Here is a 14,224-nt window from a genome sequence, read left to right as displayed (position 1 = left end):
CTTTAGGGAATGTTAGTACAAGTAATTGCTGGTTGCCTGGTAATGTGAGGGCAGGTCACAATATTAGAATGCAGCCACATCCATTTATTGTATGGGGATTTTTCCCTGTTGCATATCGTCTTCCTCTGCAATCACTATTGTAGTTTTTGTTCCAATATTTCAGTATGTGTATGAAGGGGTAATTAGGAAGGAGCTAGGTAATTAGAAGCGGGGGAAGGCAGATATAATTGATATATTAAATTTCCTTCTGTTGTACTTTTTTTTGTTGTTGCTAGTTTTCAATTGCTGTTAAATTAGATGGGGTGGATGTACCCAGATCTAGTTTTGATGAACAGAACGCAGGAAATTTGTTTTAATTTATTGCATTTGTTGCAGCAATTTTCCACGATGCTTTGATCGTATTATTAAATGCTGCATTTCCTGTGGCTGGACTTCCTGTTCCTGATTGAACAGGCTGTTGGGAAGAGCCAGACATTTATTAATTTGCCATGGCGGCTCATATGCAGTGACCAGAGGAAATCTGGCCGACTCAAACCTGCATGCGTGAAGCCGGTTTTCAAAGCATGGAAGACCCCTGGACATAGTCAGCTAACTGCATAGCTGAGGTTCAAACTGTAGCCTATAGGTATACAACTAGCTTTTGTGGCAAGGGTTTTTGCTCACTGAGAAAATTTATTTTCGTTTTTTGATGACAGCAGCAGTAGTGTCAGAAGATAACGCCCAGACTGTGACAGTAACCACGGAATTTTAAGGTTTTTTAAAAAAAAAAAAAAAAAAAAACAAAAAAAAAAACGGACGGGAAAAGTCCGCTATTTGTCCGCTAAAAGGCTATTTGTGCATCAGCGCCATGTAGTTAACTGGCCTGTGGCTATCTTGCTTAAACATGAATTAATTTTTTTCGTTCTCTGAATCTCAAAAACCGAACGAGTGAATTCCACACAGTTGAAATGTTAAGTTATCGGCCCGCATTCAACCTGTGTTGTGGTGATTGTTGGGGATATTAGCTGCCTTTCTTGTTATCTGTAGAGTAGTCCTTGGAGAGAGATGAGAGAGACATCTGGGACATCATTACTACTGGATAACCCAATGTTAGGGGCTACATGATGTCACACACCTGAAGCAGAGGCACAGTTATGGACTGATGCAAGATTAGAGATCATAAATAATATTTCTCACATCAAACTTTGTGCACCTGAAATGCAACAAAGGTATAACTACAAAGAGCATTAAGATGTATGCACATATGCAATTGCCTTAATATTTAGATTTGAGGTGCAGCCAACCTGAGTTCAGTTCACATAAAATCATTCATAAATGCATTAATTACAACAATGACTGGGTGAATATGTATGAATAGGTTGTTCTTTATTTGAAAAACAGAGCACATTTTGCCATTTTATTGGAGTACATAAGTGTGATTTAAATGACCTTGTCCTGGAATATTTTCTCTAATGTGATGAGAAAGTTGATGCTGAAAACCACTTTTGACACAGCTAGCTGGTGGTTGGAGTATAGCATGGATCATGTGTTTTATTCAACTCTGGCTATTTAAATGTTATTTGCAATTTCTATAACTCGTGTTTTGTTGCTAGCTAAACAGATGGACTAAATTACAAATGATCTGTTACTGTTGCTATTTTGCTATGTAACCATCATGCCGTCAATGAGATCAGTGAAAAGTAACATTAGTTATCCAAAATCAGGCATGTTACTGAGCCAACTACATTCTTCAGTCGAGTCATATTAATTACATTCTAAAATTATTCAACAACGGCTAATATGCTTTAACGTGCAACAAAAATAAAAAATATAAATCACAGCAAGTCTAGACGTTAGCTTCGCAGCTCCTACTACTATCTAGTTGCAGAATTTCCATACGTATCAACCAAGATGCAGTTACACAATTAGCCATTTTATAGGTTTAACTGCAGCTTAGTTACCTACCTACATTCATAATTTGTGCTTGTAACACTACATTTCTCCTACATGCAAACACGTGATTCTGTCTCGCTAAGGTAGACTGTGGCATCAAACAGACCGGTGTGGAAAATGAGTGTTTATAACTCACTTTGTGATGCCAATCCCTGTATGTTGGGTTATATTCAGGTTGAACGATCATTTTATTTTGACACATGCTGCCAGTTTTTCTATGTATCTGGGTATATATTTAACAATTGTTAACTGTGTGAGGTGAGGTCTGCCAAATGTTAAGTCATCCAACTCAAAATTGCGCACCTATTTGCAAAAATCTGATTATGTGCTTCCTGATACACATAATACTGCTACCACACTTCTAGCACGGGGCTGAGGTTCAATGCAGGATCCACTTGAGCACCGTAATGAATTTATGGACTAAAGAAACTGCATCATTTATATGAGGCTGTGGGGCAAAGAGAGCGAGCTGGAGTCGCAAAGTCTGTAATAATGTACAACAAATCTTCATCCCCGCCTACCCCAGTGCCTCAAAGCGTGGCCTCATTGTGTCAGCTTCACTGACCTCCAAGAGCTACAGATCACAGCGTCGGAAGCATTTATTCTGGAGTTTGTCTTGTAGAACCACACATTTTTATTTCCTCATAAACTGAACAATGAACGCAAACTAACAGCTCAAGCAACATGGTTTTTTTTTTTCTTTTCTATTTTCTGCTGCAACACCTTTGTCAAAGCATCGTCACAGAGAGAGGAGAGGGGGGAGAAAAAAAGACCTGTTTTGTTCTAATAAAGTCAAAAGCAGCCACATCAAGTAAACGGGTAAAACATACAAAAATATTCACATGCCAAAACAGTTTTAAATCCACAATCCTTCAAAAATGTTCCTTGTAGTAGCGTGCCGTAGGTAAAGTCACACCTAGCTAGGTAGTTTGAGAAAGAAGATCTGGCAGCGAATCGGAAGAGTTTTAGAGCGAAGGCCGCGCCTGGAGACCCCGCCCATCGTCAGTCAGTCAGTCAGTGATGCGTTTCCAGTTCCACGATGGTCCACTCGCCCTGGGGCGAAGCGGCGTCCTCCGGGGAGTAGCTGGTGACGGTGATGCTGGCGCCGGAGTCGTCCAGTGGGGAGATTAGCTCCGCCCACCTTTTGAACGTCTCCTTCTCCAGGGACGAGTCGCCGTCCGCCTGAAAGTAGTCGCGGGACAGAGCCAGCGTCTGCTTGATGAGGTACTGGGCCAGGTTGAGATCCTCGGGGACGCAGTTCGTGACGCCCAGGCTGGACTCCTGGTCCGAGAGCAGCTGCCGGAGCAGGGTCCAGTCTCGCTCGACGAACTGGCTGTCCTCGTCCTCGCTGTCGTCCGCCTCCACCTCCGCCTCCGCCTCCTTTTCCTCCTGCGGCTGCTCCTGTCGCCCCAGAACGCACCTGTCCGCGTCCGAGCTGCGCTCCGGGTGCTCACCCTTGTCCGTCTCATAAATGGGAGAGAGGGCGGTGGAAGGGCGGCGGTCATGTGTGCAGGTTTGATCCGATCTGTCACAGTCATCACAGTCCCCTGGAAACAATACTGCACAATGTCAAAATGATTCAAATCCAGATCTCGGTAAAATTCCATTTCTTTAAATATACACCATACATAGACAACTTTTCAGATGCAGCGGCCATTTTGCTATGATTCCCACTGTTAGATTGTCACCCTTAGTGCAACTGCGTTCCCTTGCATGTTGATTTTGATGTGTAGTGCCAAACGTTATTTGTGCGCCGTCGTGGTTTGTACAGCATATCTTTGTTCCCTCTTTTGTTGAGCTATAAAGAATTAAGCAGACTTTGTCTAAGAATCCTTCTTAGTCGAAATGGGGGGAAAAAAACACAATTTCCCAAAATGCATAGCTTCTGCTTACAAAAACTTGAAGCATGGAGCTTTTTAGCAAGCGCGCACCTGAATCTTGCAACATAAGAGAGTGGACAGCTGCCCTAAAGGTAGTGATCACAGAGGTGCTTTTCTGAACGTGTCTCTTTCATCAAATGCTTTGATTTCTTCATAGCAAACCATGATACAGTTATGCACAGGCACTGATATGTTTATGAGACAGCATCGTAACTGTTGCTTAAAAAGGCATTTATAAATAAAAGTCCCTAAGCATTTTTTTTTTTGTATCTCGTTTTAAAACATGCCCTGACATAAAACTGAGTTGCAGTTTTAGTATATCCATAGCACAGGTGGAGTACAGAGTAGATTGCTTAAACATCAATTCTCTTAGAGCAGTTAAACATATTGGTTTTGCATACATATCATTTTTTTTTACAACTATTTTTTCTTTGATTGAAGAAAAGAGGCTGAGACTCATGCTGGTAAAGGGTTGGATAGCATAATGTACATTGTAAGCAGATGCAGGACTTGGTTACTTATAAACTGCAGTTATGCAGCGATATATAACTGTATCATATTAGCTTGACTAAAAGAGAGACATAACAGAACCATGGAAGGTATACCTGAAATACATTAAATACAGGAAGCTCTAAGTGCTAGAAAAGAATATTAAAAGCAAAAAATAAATGAATAAAAAATAACAGAAACTTAACCGGAAAAAGCATACACAGCTATGTCTGCTAAATTCAGAGATGGTCACTACAATTGCTGCTTTCTTGCAAAAATGACATAAAGAAAATTATTAATAAAATAATGAACAGCACGCACGCGATAAACTGTTTTGGCCAGCACATAGAATATTACTGGGGACTCAAAATACAATGCAAATGCTAAGATAGCATGCAATAGGTCCACTTCAGCAGACCGAAGGAACGGACACAGACTAAGCAAGTCAGACAGATGACTCAGAAACTGATCAGGGGCTGCACACATACACGCACATAAACATACACCAGCCTCACAAGCAAAGGTATCTTAATGACAGCTGTTGGTGAGTGGTACGCACACTATCAAATGATCAGTTTTAGTAAACCAATAAGTTCTATTTGGTATATAGTGCTGTCGTACACCATTGTACATATGCATATTGCACTGAACTGGTTGGCAATGTCACAGGAATTTTGTCACCTGAATAAACATTTTCTTTAGCGATATGACAAATAAAACGGATTCAATTCTCTGTTGTGTTCCAGTCGATGGAAGTGCAGACATGTCATGGTACTAACAAAAGGAAAATAATGTATCTACATCAAAGTGCATTTGGTAAGGTTAACATACAACCTTGTCAGGAAGTTTCCCTGGCCTTTTTTTGTGTAACACACAGATTAATTTCACAATATACAAGTAAACAGAAATAAGCATTGCATTTACCCTTTCCTTGTAAACTGAATTATCAAGAACTCTGTATGCCTAAAAACAAAGAAGATGATTTATTCTCTTTGCATTTTTACCAACAACCCTAAATTAAATGGATGTTAGAGCTACGTTTCTGTCTTCAGTAAAATATACATAGCACAGCAATCAAAAATGGCTGCCACATCATGACCCACACATTTCAGATCATTCTTTTACGATTTTGGGCAGCATATAAACAGACAATAAATTAACTATTGATTGTAGCCTATTTTAAGAGAGGCGTGAAAATATTATCTCAAGGTCATGACTAGAGAGGTCTCTGATATGGAGTGGCTGGCCAGGGAGGCCTAGACCTGGGATCATGCTGAGGATATAGTGTGTTGAGGAGTATTACTAACACGGCCCGGTTTAGGGTCCTACTGTAAAATTATACATTACCTGCAGAGGAAGGTGCAGTGTGTGCACTGGGGCAGCCCCCTGTCAGCTGGTGCCCATGCAAGTCCAGGTGAAAGTCCTTTTTCCGCTCGTCCGTGGGGTCGACCGGGACGTTTCTCAGGGGCCCACCTTCGGGGTATTGCTCGGTGTGCTGGAGGTCCAAGTGGCTGGGCCTCTCCTGAGGTCGTAGGTCACTAGTGTTGGGGTCCAGGGTTTGTTTAGAGGATGTAACCCCGCCCAGCTCACTGTGCTTTCCGGCCTCCTGCGCAGACTGCTGGACTTCCGTCAGGATTGGAGTGTGGTCCTCATTGCATCTTTCCGTGTAAACATCCTTGGCCTCCCTGGACGCAGTGCTCTTGTTGAGGATGTTAGCCAATGGGTCTTGCTTTCCCTGGGAGGGGAAGGAGTCGTGCTGGGGTGCCGCTGGGTTTCTGGGGGCTCTGTCAGAGACATCACTGGGCGCGAGAGGGTCCTCGGTTTGCTGTGGGGGAGTCTGTGTCCCCCCTTCCTCACATCCTAGTTCCTCACACTCATCAACAGAGAGCAGAACAGAGCGACGGAAGTTTGAGGCTGACTTATAGCCCTGCAGGTCATTGTCCTGCTCACCGATGTCCTCAAATGCCAGGTTGACAATTCCGTGGAACTGGTGGGGGGAGGGGTCAGCCGGAGGGGGTGGGGCCTCGTCTGGGATCTCCACCTCCGACCTCTCATCCTCTGTCTCATCCTCTTCCTCCTCCTCGTCAGAGGAGAAGAGCTGGTGGTTCGGGACGTTCTTGACGGTGACGGTGTTCTCCTCTTCGCCGGCGTCCTCTTCCACGGGGTCTTCCTCGCGGTGCAGCCAGGAGCGGGGCCTGCGGCAGGTCACCTCCTCCTCGCTGGTGGAGTGGCCGTGAAAGGGGTCGGCCATGTCGCGGGCCCTCAGCCTCAGCTCCGCCCGGAGCCCGGCGTCGTACATCTTCAGCTCCTCGGGGGTGCTGGTGTCGCTGCTGCTGCGGCCCAGGAAATCGTGGCACAGCACCGTGCCGCACTTGGAGACGCCCCTGTCATTGGAGCCGTCGTCGTCCTGCGAGCCACCCGCGTCGTAGTCCTCCGAGCGGGGCTTGATGTCGTCAGAAGAGGTGGTGGCGGCGCTGCCCGTCTCTGACTCAGGGCTGCCCTGTGGGTGGGGAGCACTCCAGGAGTCCTCCAGTGGTGTTTCAGACCCCTCCTGGCTACCCGTGGTCTCCAGTGGGTACGTGTCCTTGGGCGAGTTTGGGGATCCTAGCCTGTGACTGGTACAGAGCCTGGGTGGGATTACGCTGCCCGATGTCTGCTTCCCAGCAGCGCCCTCTGTGGGCCTGGAGGACTCCATGTGGGCCGGCCTCTCGGTAAGCCTGTTAGTTTGTGCTGGTGCTGGACTGGATACAGAGGGCTGAGTATCACCCAGCAGTTCGGGAGCAGGATGTGGCTTCTCTTCCTGGGCTGGGCCATTTCCTCCATTCTTATCAGGGCCAGGCAGCGATGCGCTCTGGGATGACGGAGCTGCTTCTCCTACCTTCCCAGCATGCTCAGGTCCCTCACACCAGGCCTTTGACTTCTCCTCATGAGCATGCTCAGGAGCGGCCGTCTCAGGCTCACCTCTGCCTTTGGAGGCTGAGGCTCTCTGGGTGGACTCTTTGGTTTTTGAACCCTGCTTCTTGAGTCCAGCCAATGGCTGTTTCTCAGGCCCAACTGACTTTGGGGAGCCTTTTGCCGTATGTGACTCTGGGGTACTTTTCTGTTTCAGGGTGCTTTTCCCTCCCGTGAGAGGGGATGACCTGGGCGTTCCCGAGGCAGGCTTCGTTGGCTTGGGACTGGACTTGGTTTCTGGTCCGGAGGCAGGTGTGGATTTTACTGCCTTCTTCTTGGTAGCTTCGCTGGGTGTTTTGTCCCCGGGTGCTGCCTTTGGGCTCCCCTTGCTGTCCTCTTTCCTGGGGGAGGCAGGCTTCCTCGCACTCACTGCTGGTGCCGTTACACCCAGAAAACAAGAAAGTGCATCAGAAATCTGCCATAACTCTTGCCAATCAATCAAATCATCCCTGAAACCGCAGACACATAAGTACCTATAGGTAGCGGTTGATGACACTAAATGAAAACATTGGCTATGTGCCTCACAGACGAAAATGATTATTGTTTGCTTTAAAACAGGTAACCACTGAGGTTTACTCATAAGAGCCGCTGCAAACAGAAGTGGACTCCGATATGGCGGTGACAGATTTGGGGTTTCTTACCGTGGTTCTCTCCCGGACCGTTGGTGGGGGTGCTCCTCCCCCTCAGGTCCGTTCTGGGGCCTGGCGCACCCGTTACCGTCCTGCCTGAGGCGGGAGGCTTGGCCTTGCCGGCTTCTTTCGCGTTCATCTTGTTCGCGGCGCTTGATAAATACAATTCACACAAAAAAAGAACAATGATCCACAGAATAATGGAGATAAGGCTGCAAATTGAATCATTGCTGTTCATTTTTTAAATTAGATTTCTTTTATTGGAAAAAAAGTGCTTTGACACAGTGGGCCTACAGCATAAAATGTTTTCTTTTTTAATAGAGCGGCCTGTTATGTAAAAAACTAAAACTGTATTACTCCATGCTGGTAAAACATTATATTTGGACAGTTGTCTATGGGGGAAAATTGCAAAAAGATGCTCTATATTTTTTCTCCACATAAGAGAACTGAACTGGAGCTCAAGACTTCAGTGGTGAATGTCCGTCTATGGCAGCAGTCTACTCATTATGTACATTCAAACACACACTATGGAGGGGCAGGAGAAAGAGTTGTTTCTAAAACTCTCCCTGTAAAGTGTATTCTCTGAGTGGTAGCTGGGTACTCGCGGGTTCACCTGTTGGTCTTGGACGGGTCAGACTTCTGAAGACTTTTGACCACAGGGGATCTGGTCAGTGCCTTGGCTGCTGTTTTTTGCCTGTGTCCTGTAATGAAGCACGTACGAGCACTCATACAGCAGTCATAACACAAGGCTTTAACGAGAAGCTTCTTCAGGGCAAGCAGCTCTCTTTTTAGATTCTGGCACTGCTCTCGTTATAGGGACTGGCTGTATTGCTTTGATTCCCATCAGACCAAATAACGCCTATTGGGACACAAAGCAATAGGTATCCAAGCCAATGCACACGGAGGAACAGAGCAGAGACGGTGGTGTTGTCAGCTGAGTGTCAGTTGTGGGACTGATGAAAGCTAGCTTTGCTAAAATTAAACCGCTTTCTAACCATAATTTTTTTTAAACCTTTCAGCCTGGTATGTTGCTAATTGTTGAAATGATCCTCAGTCATTGTTATTCTTTAATGTCGAGAGTGGGTAAAAAGCAGAACACTGAGATCAAACAGAATTTTTATGGCAAACGCAGCCAAATTGAATGCTGCAAAAACTACTCATCGAGAGAGAGAGAGAGAGAGAGAGAGAGAGAGAGAGAGAGAGAGAGAGAGAGAGAGAGAGAGAGAGAGAGAGAGAGAGAGAGAGAGAGAGAGAGAGAGAGAGAGAGAGAGAGAGAGAGAGAGAGAGAGAGAGAGAGAGAGAGAGAGCTGTTAACAGAAACGTGAGTCACGCAGGGTTTTCGCGCTGATGTATTCACAGTGATCCGCCGCCGATCAGCCTGGGCGTCTCTGTTTCTGGAAGTGTGAGCGCATTCGCCGCGGCTACACAATCCGGCTATTTAAAAACGACAGCGGCAGTTCCCTTTCTGGCGATGCCAGGATCATCTACGCAGTCGACAGCTCAGTCACTTGTCGTTTAACGGCAGCGGCTGGTCGCGCGAACCGTGATGGTGGTAATGGACAGGCCGGCTTGCGCTGATGAACACGGATGCAGGTGACGGTTGTGGGACAGAGGGAGAATGGACGGAAGCAGGGAGAGGGACAGACAGTCACAAAGGGCTTTCTCACCGCCTCTGTAATAATGCGGATTTCCGAGCCGGTGGGGGTGCAGTGAGGCAGTTTGAGGGAGGAGCGGGGGGGTGTGGAGGGGTGCAGGGGTGCAGGGGTGCAGGGGAGGGCCCGGAGGCCCCTTCAGAGGCCTTACCGGTGTGTCTTTCACCATGACAACGCTGACGACACCTGGCCAGCTTTTAACACAGGCGGGCTGGGAGGAGGGGAGGGGAGGCAGCGGCCAACTAGAGGGGGGGGAGCCGAGTGACGCTGCACAGCAGTGTGGGGATTTGAGGAGGGGGGGTGAGGGGGAGGGGGTGGGGGGTGAGGAGGGGGGGGACCAGAACGAGGCAATTCGTCTCACTAGATGTGAAGTGCCGAGGTTTGACCTTCAACACTGCAGTGCTGTTTTTGTTCTTATTGGAGGCAGCGCCGCCTCGATCGCAGACAGCGTGAAAACAAGCGGGGGAGCCGCAGAGCGGAGGGCGGCTCTTAAACAACGTTCACGCGCGCAGCTGCTCGGCATAATCCCGCTTAATTCCGCTCCCCTCGCTAGCGAAGGCACCCCAGGGTGAGAGTGGTATCTCCTGCACTATAATCAGCCTTCGTCGTCTCCTCTGTTTTTCTTTTTTTTTTTTGTCCAGGCAGACTTCCTTCTCTCAGTTTTTTTTTTTTTCAGCGGCTATTTATAGACCCGGCCTCTCCTCCTCCTTCTCCTCCTCCTCCTCCTCCCTGCACGTTGAGTTTTACAGATGGAAAAGGAAGCAGGGAGTGGACGTAGAAACTGCGCCTCGTCCGTACAACAGATCTCCTTCAGTCTGACGTGTAATGAGGGGACATGGGGGAGATGGATTGATGGGGGAGTCAGGTTGGTGAAGGTTGTGGGAGGTGATGGGTATTCAGACTGACGTGTTAGGAGGGGAAATGGGGGGAGATGGATTGATGGGGGGAGTCAGGATGGTGGAGGTTGGGGGTGTGTTGGGTGAGGGGGGGTTTGGGGATGGGCATAGAGCTGGGGAGTTGAGCAGCAGGCTTCTGAGAGACCTGTGTTGGGTATTGTGTTGGTCGTGCATTGTGGGATGGGGGTGGAGGAGGCGGGGTGCAGCGGACAGGGCCCTCAGACCTGGGGTGGAGCTGCGGGGGCTGCTGGAGCCGTTTTCGGGCGAGGCGCTCCCGGAGGTGGAGGCGCTGAGGGGGAGGTGGGCCCCGACGCTCTCGGGGCCCGGGGCGGGGTCCTTCCCCGAGCTGCTCCTCGGAAGCTTGGCGGGTTTGGGCGGGGCCGCGTTGGCGGCCTGGGCTTTGGGCCTGGTGCCTGTGGCGGGCCTCCGGTCCTTGGCGGTGGGGGAGCCTCGGATTCCGTTGGCGACTCCGCCGGCCCCGCCGTTCTCCCGCTGCGGCCCCGGGGCCTCCGCTTTGGCCACGCCGTTGACCTCCGGCTTGTCCCTGACCACGGTTCTGGTCTTGGACGGCGTGCCCCGCTCCCCCGGCTTGGCCGCCTTGGCCTTGTCTTTGGCGTTCTTGGCCACGGCCGCCTCGCCCTCCCCAGGTTTGTTGCAGGCGGGTTTCCCCGCGTTGGCGGTCTGCCCGGGCCCCCCCAACCCGTCGGACTTCATCTTCTGCTCCGCTCGGGACTGACAGGGGGTCCTGGTGAGGCGCTGTCCTGGGGGGTCTCCTCGCACCTGCGGGTGAACCTTTCAGATGGAGCTGTGGGAAGAACAGGGCGTTTTACACACTGCTGCTACGTCAAGGGAAGCTGACACACGCACGCACACCCACGCACAAAAACACACAGGCACACACATGCACACACACAGACACACACACACACACACACAACAGTATACAGGTACACAGTAATACACAGTTCCTAGGCCACCCTGTTCCTAAAAAACAGTCCAGTGTAATTACATGCCTTGCGGGTGATCGTGTTGAAAGTTGAGGGTAAATCGCTTCCCTCTGCACTCACTGGGGAAAGACAGAGATCAGCAGCCCTGTTACTGAGTCCCTCAGAGCAGAACCAGCGGCTTTCCTGTCAAAATCCACCCAGCACGCGGAACAGGGGTCCCAGGGGACGGCCTGAGCACGCGGGACAGGGGTCCCAGGGGACGGCCGGTCTCCAGCCTCTTTAACACAACCAGCCTCAAATATATATTTTTTTGCATATGCCTCTGTTCAATCCATCCGCAGCACACAGTAACTTTCCGTAACAGACCTGAGCGCGTGCCACATTTTCTTGTGCGTGACGCTGAGCTTGCCTGTCGCTGGAACGACTGTAGGGACGGTCAGCGCCCGCTCCGATATGTAGATGGATAATTCTGAATGAGTCGTGACGCGTTTCGGCTAACGAGGAGACGCACAGAATTTGTGTTGCTCTAACAAGTCCTGTTAGTGAAAAAAATAAATCCTGCGTGACTGATTAACCCTTTAAGGAGTGGAGTTTCTTTTGGAATGTTTTTTCAAATTTTTAAATTGGTGTTCTAGAACTCCATTGCTTTCAATTACCAGTAGTGGTAGTTATATCAGCATTAGAATATATCAGTTACGAACATCCTGATCACATATTTCAGGTCTTACACCTTAAAGGATTAATATCACAGCTGAGTATGCAGGATGAATGAGTGACTGAATGCAGCGAGTTCTTTCCCTCCTTCCGAATACAATGCAAAATCACAACGTAGCGCTTACACAACTATGATTTGTTCTGACAGGCTTTTAATTACCTTCAGGAATACAATAAAGAACCCCACATCAGAGTGACAATATGCCCAACTAGAATAAATTTTATTGATATCACACAGCTCTTGCTATGGGAAAGATTATGGAAACTGTTTGCTGGAAATGACACAACTATCCTTCAGGGGGAAAAAAAAACTCACTACACTATCTTATTAAACTGTCCTCATGTCACAATTCAAGGAGTTTCACTGGTTTGAGTCCTTCAGAAAGGTTTCTCATTCCACACTTAACATTCTGAACGAGTCTGCCTGTCAGAAAACAGGAAAGAATATATTTTGGGTCGTGCAAGGAAATGATTAGCAGACAATGACCTGAGAGAGCTGCGGATAGCGAACTATCCTCCCCAGGCTTCGTGTCCTCTGTGTCGTTCTGCCCTTGCGCACCGTGGCATTTACCTCACTGTGTGTTATGAGGAACCTGCGCTGGCTTTGCACCGCTCTCTCTCTCTCTCAGAGTACCATAGAGCTGCGCCGGGAAGGCAGGTAATCACCTGCTAAAGCGGCCCTTCTCCCATGTGACATACTGCTGCAGAATCAAACCGAGCTGCCGGAGGGAGGGAAGCCCGTGTGCACGTGTGCATGAGCGAGAGAGAGAGTGTGCGTGTGCGTGCGCGTGTGTGTGTGTGTGTGTGTGCATGAGCGAGAGAGAGAGTGTGCGTGTGTGTGTGTGTGTGTGCATGAGCGAGAGAGAGAGTGTGCGAGTGTGTGTATGAGCCTGAGAGTGTGTGTGTGCATGTGCGTGAGAGAGAGAGTGTGTGTGTGTGTGTGTGCATGAGCGAGAGAGAGAGTGTGCATGTGTGTGTGTGTGTGCATGAGCGAGAGAGAGAGTGTGCGAGTGTGTGTATGAGCCTGAGAGTGTGTGTGTGTGTGTGTGTGTGTGTTTGTCCCCGTATGTGTGCGTGTTTGTGTAATGAGAAGTGATGAATATTAAAGGCATATTAATAAGTGCTCTCAATAAAAAAAAGCATGTTTTGCATCCACCCCCATCACCCTTAAAATCAGCGTAAAAACACATCACCGCTCTCCTGCGCACTCTGCTTTTAATGACGTGCAGGCTGAACTGAACGTAAAGACACGTTTCCTTCGTTAGCACGGCCCATTTGTCACCCGTATGTGCTGAGGCTGGCACATTTCGCGGATCCGTTCGGCCGTCAGCGCTCCGCCGAAGGCGTTTCCGCGCCTCGCGGTCTGAACCGGGGGGGGGGGGGGGGGGGTAATGAAGCGATGGCCGCGGGCAACGCGCCGGCCGCACAATAGAGGCGGCCGGCGTGTGGATCCGGCGTTGCCGTGGAGAGGCCGTTCACCTCAACGCTTATTAATCAGCCGCACGCGCGCTCCTCCTCACCCCCCCCACACACCCCACACCCCCCCCCCCCGGGGGCTCCCTCTGAACCAAGCGGCTCCGCTCCGCCGCTGCCCACAACCGCCTCTCACAGGCGCACGCTGCAGCCGCGCAGACAGGGAAAGGGAAAGAGAAAGACAGAGAGAGAGAGGGAGAGGGAGAGAAGAGAGGGATAGAGAGAGAGAGAGAGAGAGAGAGAGAGAGAAGAGAGAGGGAGAGAAAGGGAAAGAGACCGAGAGGAGAGAGAGAGAGAGTGATAGAAAAGAGAGAGAATGAGAGAAGAGTGTGAGAGAGAGAGAGAGAGGGAGAGAGGGAGACCCTGACAAAGCAGCTCCTCTCCACCCGGAGGACAGACTCTCCGTTCCTCGGCGGCTGGATGAGAAGCCCCCTCCGCCTGCTCCTACCTGCTGGTGTGGGCGCCCTGCTGTCTCCCGGCGGCTCTCTCTCCCATCCCTGCGTGCGCTGAGCGGCGTGGAAGGGCTGGAGCGGGGAAAGGGTCCGCAATCCTCACGCCAGGCGCCTGCACCTTGTGCCTGCAAGACTGGGAAATGGGGAGGGAGGATGCAAGCCAGAGAGGGAGAGAGAGAGTGAGAGCGAGAGGGAGGGAGGGAGAGAG

The 14,224-nt window shown here is 49.4% G+C and overlaps 1 protein-coding gene across 4 annotated transcripts; it reads right to left on the bottom strand.

Annotated features, from left to right (window-relative positions):
* Nucleotides 1-1,344: 1,344 nt before the first annotated feature.
* Nucleotides 1,345-14,224, bottom strand: LOC118230737 (AP2-interacting clathrin-endocytosis protein-like). 4 transcript variants are annotated; one of them, XM_035424013.1, is made up of 6 exons: nt 14,013-14,221; nt 10,655-11,235; nt 8,496-8,583; nt 7,895-8,034; nt 5,649-7,625; nt 1,345-3,491 (listed from the first exon to the last, which is right to left on the bottom strand). In XM_035424013.1, exons 2-6 carry the CDS (start codon nt 11,142-11,144, stop codon nt 2,947-2,949), a joined length of 3,240 nt encoding a protein of 1,079 aa, XP_035279904.1. In that variant the 5' UTR covers nt 11,145-11,235; nt 14,013-14,221; the 3' UTR covers nt 1,345-2,946. The 4 variants fall into 4 exon arrangements, with proteins under 4 accessions (XP_035279904.1, XP_035279906.1, XP_035279907.1 ...); XM_035424015.1 differs by having other exon boundaries at nt 5,649-7,622; XM_035424016.1 differs by having other exon boundaries at nt 1,345-3,479; nt 14,013-14,220.

This window comes from Anguilla anguilla, chromosome 6 (genome assembly GCF_013347855.1).
Source record: "Anguilla anguilla isolate fAngAng1 chromosome 6, fAngAng1.pri, whole genome shotgun sequence".
Taxonomy (NCBI): domain Eukaryota; kingdom Metazoa; phylum Chordata; class Actinopteri; order Anguilliformes; family Anguillidae; genus Anguilla; species Anguilla anguilla.
The sequence above is the reverse complement of the archived record's forward strand: the minus strand, read 5'-3'. Positions and strand labels throughout refer to the sequence as shown.

What these genes read in the sequence shown, in the direction of transcription:
- LOC118230737 (XM_035424013.1), bottom strand. Translation starts at nt 11,144, where the DNA reads ATGAAGTCCGACGGGTTGGGGGGGCCCGGGCAGACCGCCAACGCGGGG. An exon ending in GACCCGTCCAAGACCAACAG is followed by an intron (nt 8,035 to 8,495) that starts GTGAACCCGCGA and finishes GTATTTATCAAG; the next exon opens with CGCCGCGAACAAGATGAACG. An exon ending in CGGTCCGGGAGAGAACCACG is followed by an intron (nt 7,626 to 7,894) that starts GTAAGAAACCCC and finishes TAACGGCACCAG; the next exon opens with CAGTGAGTGCGAGGAAGCCT.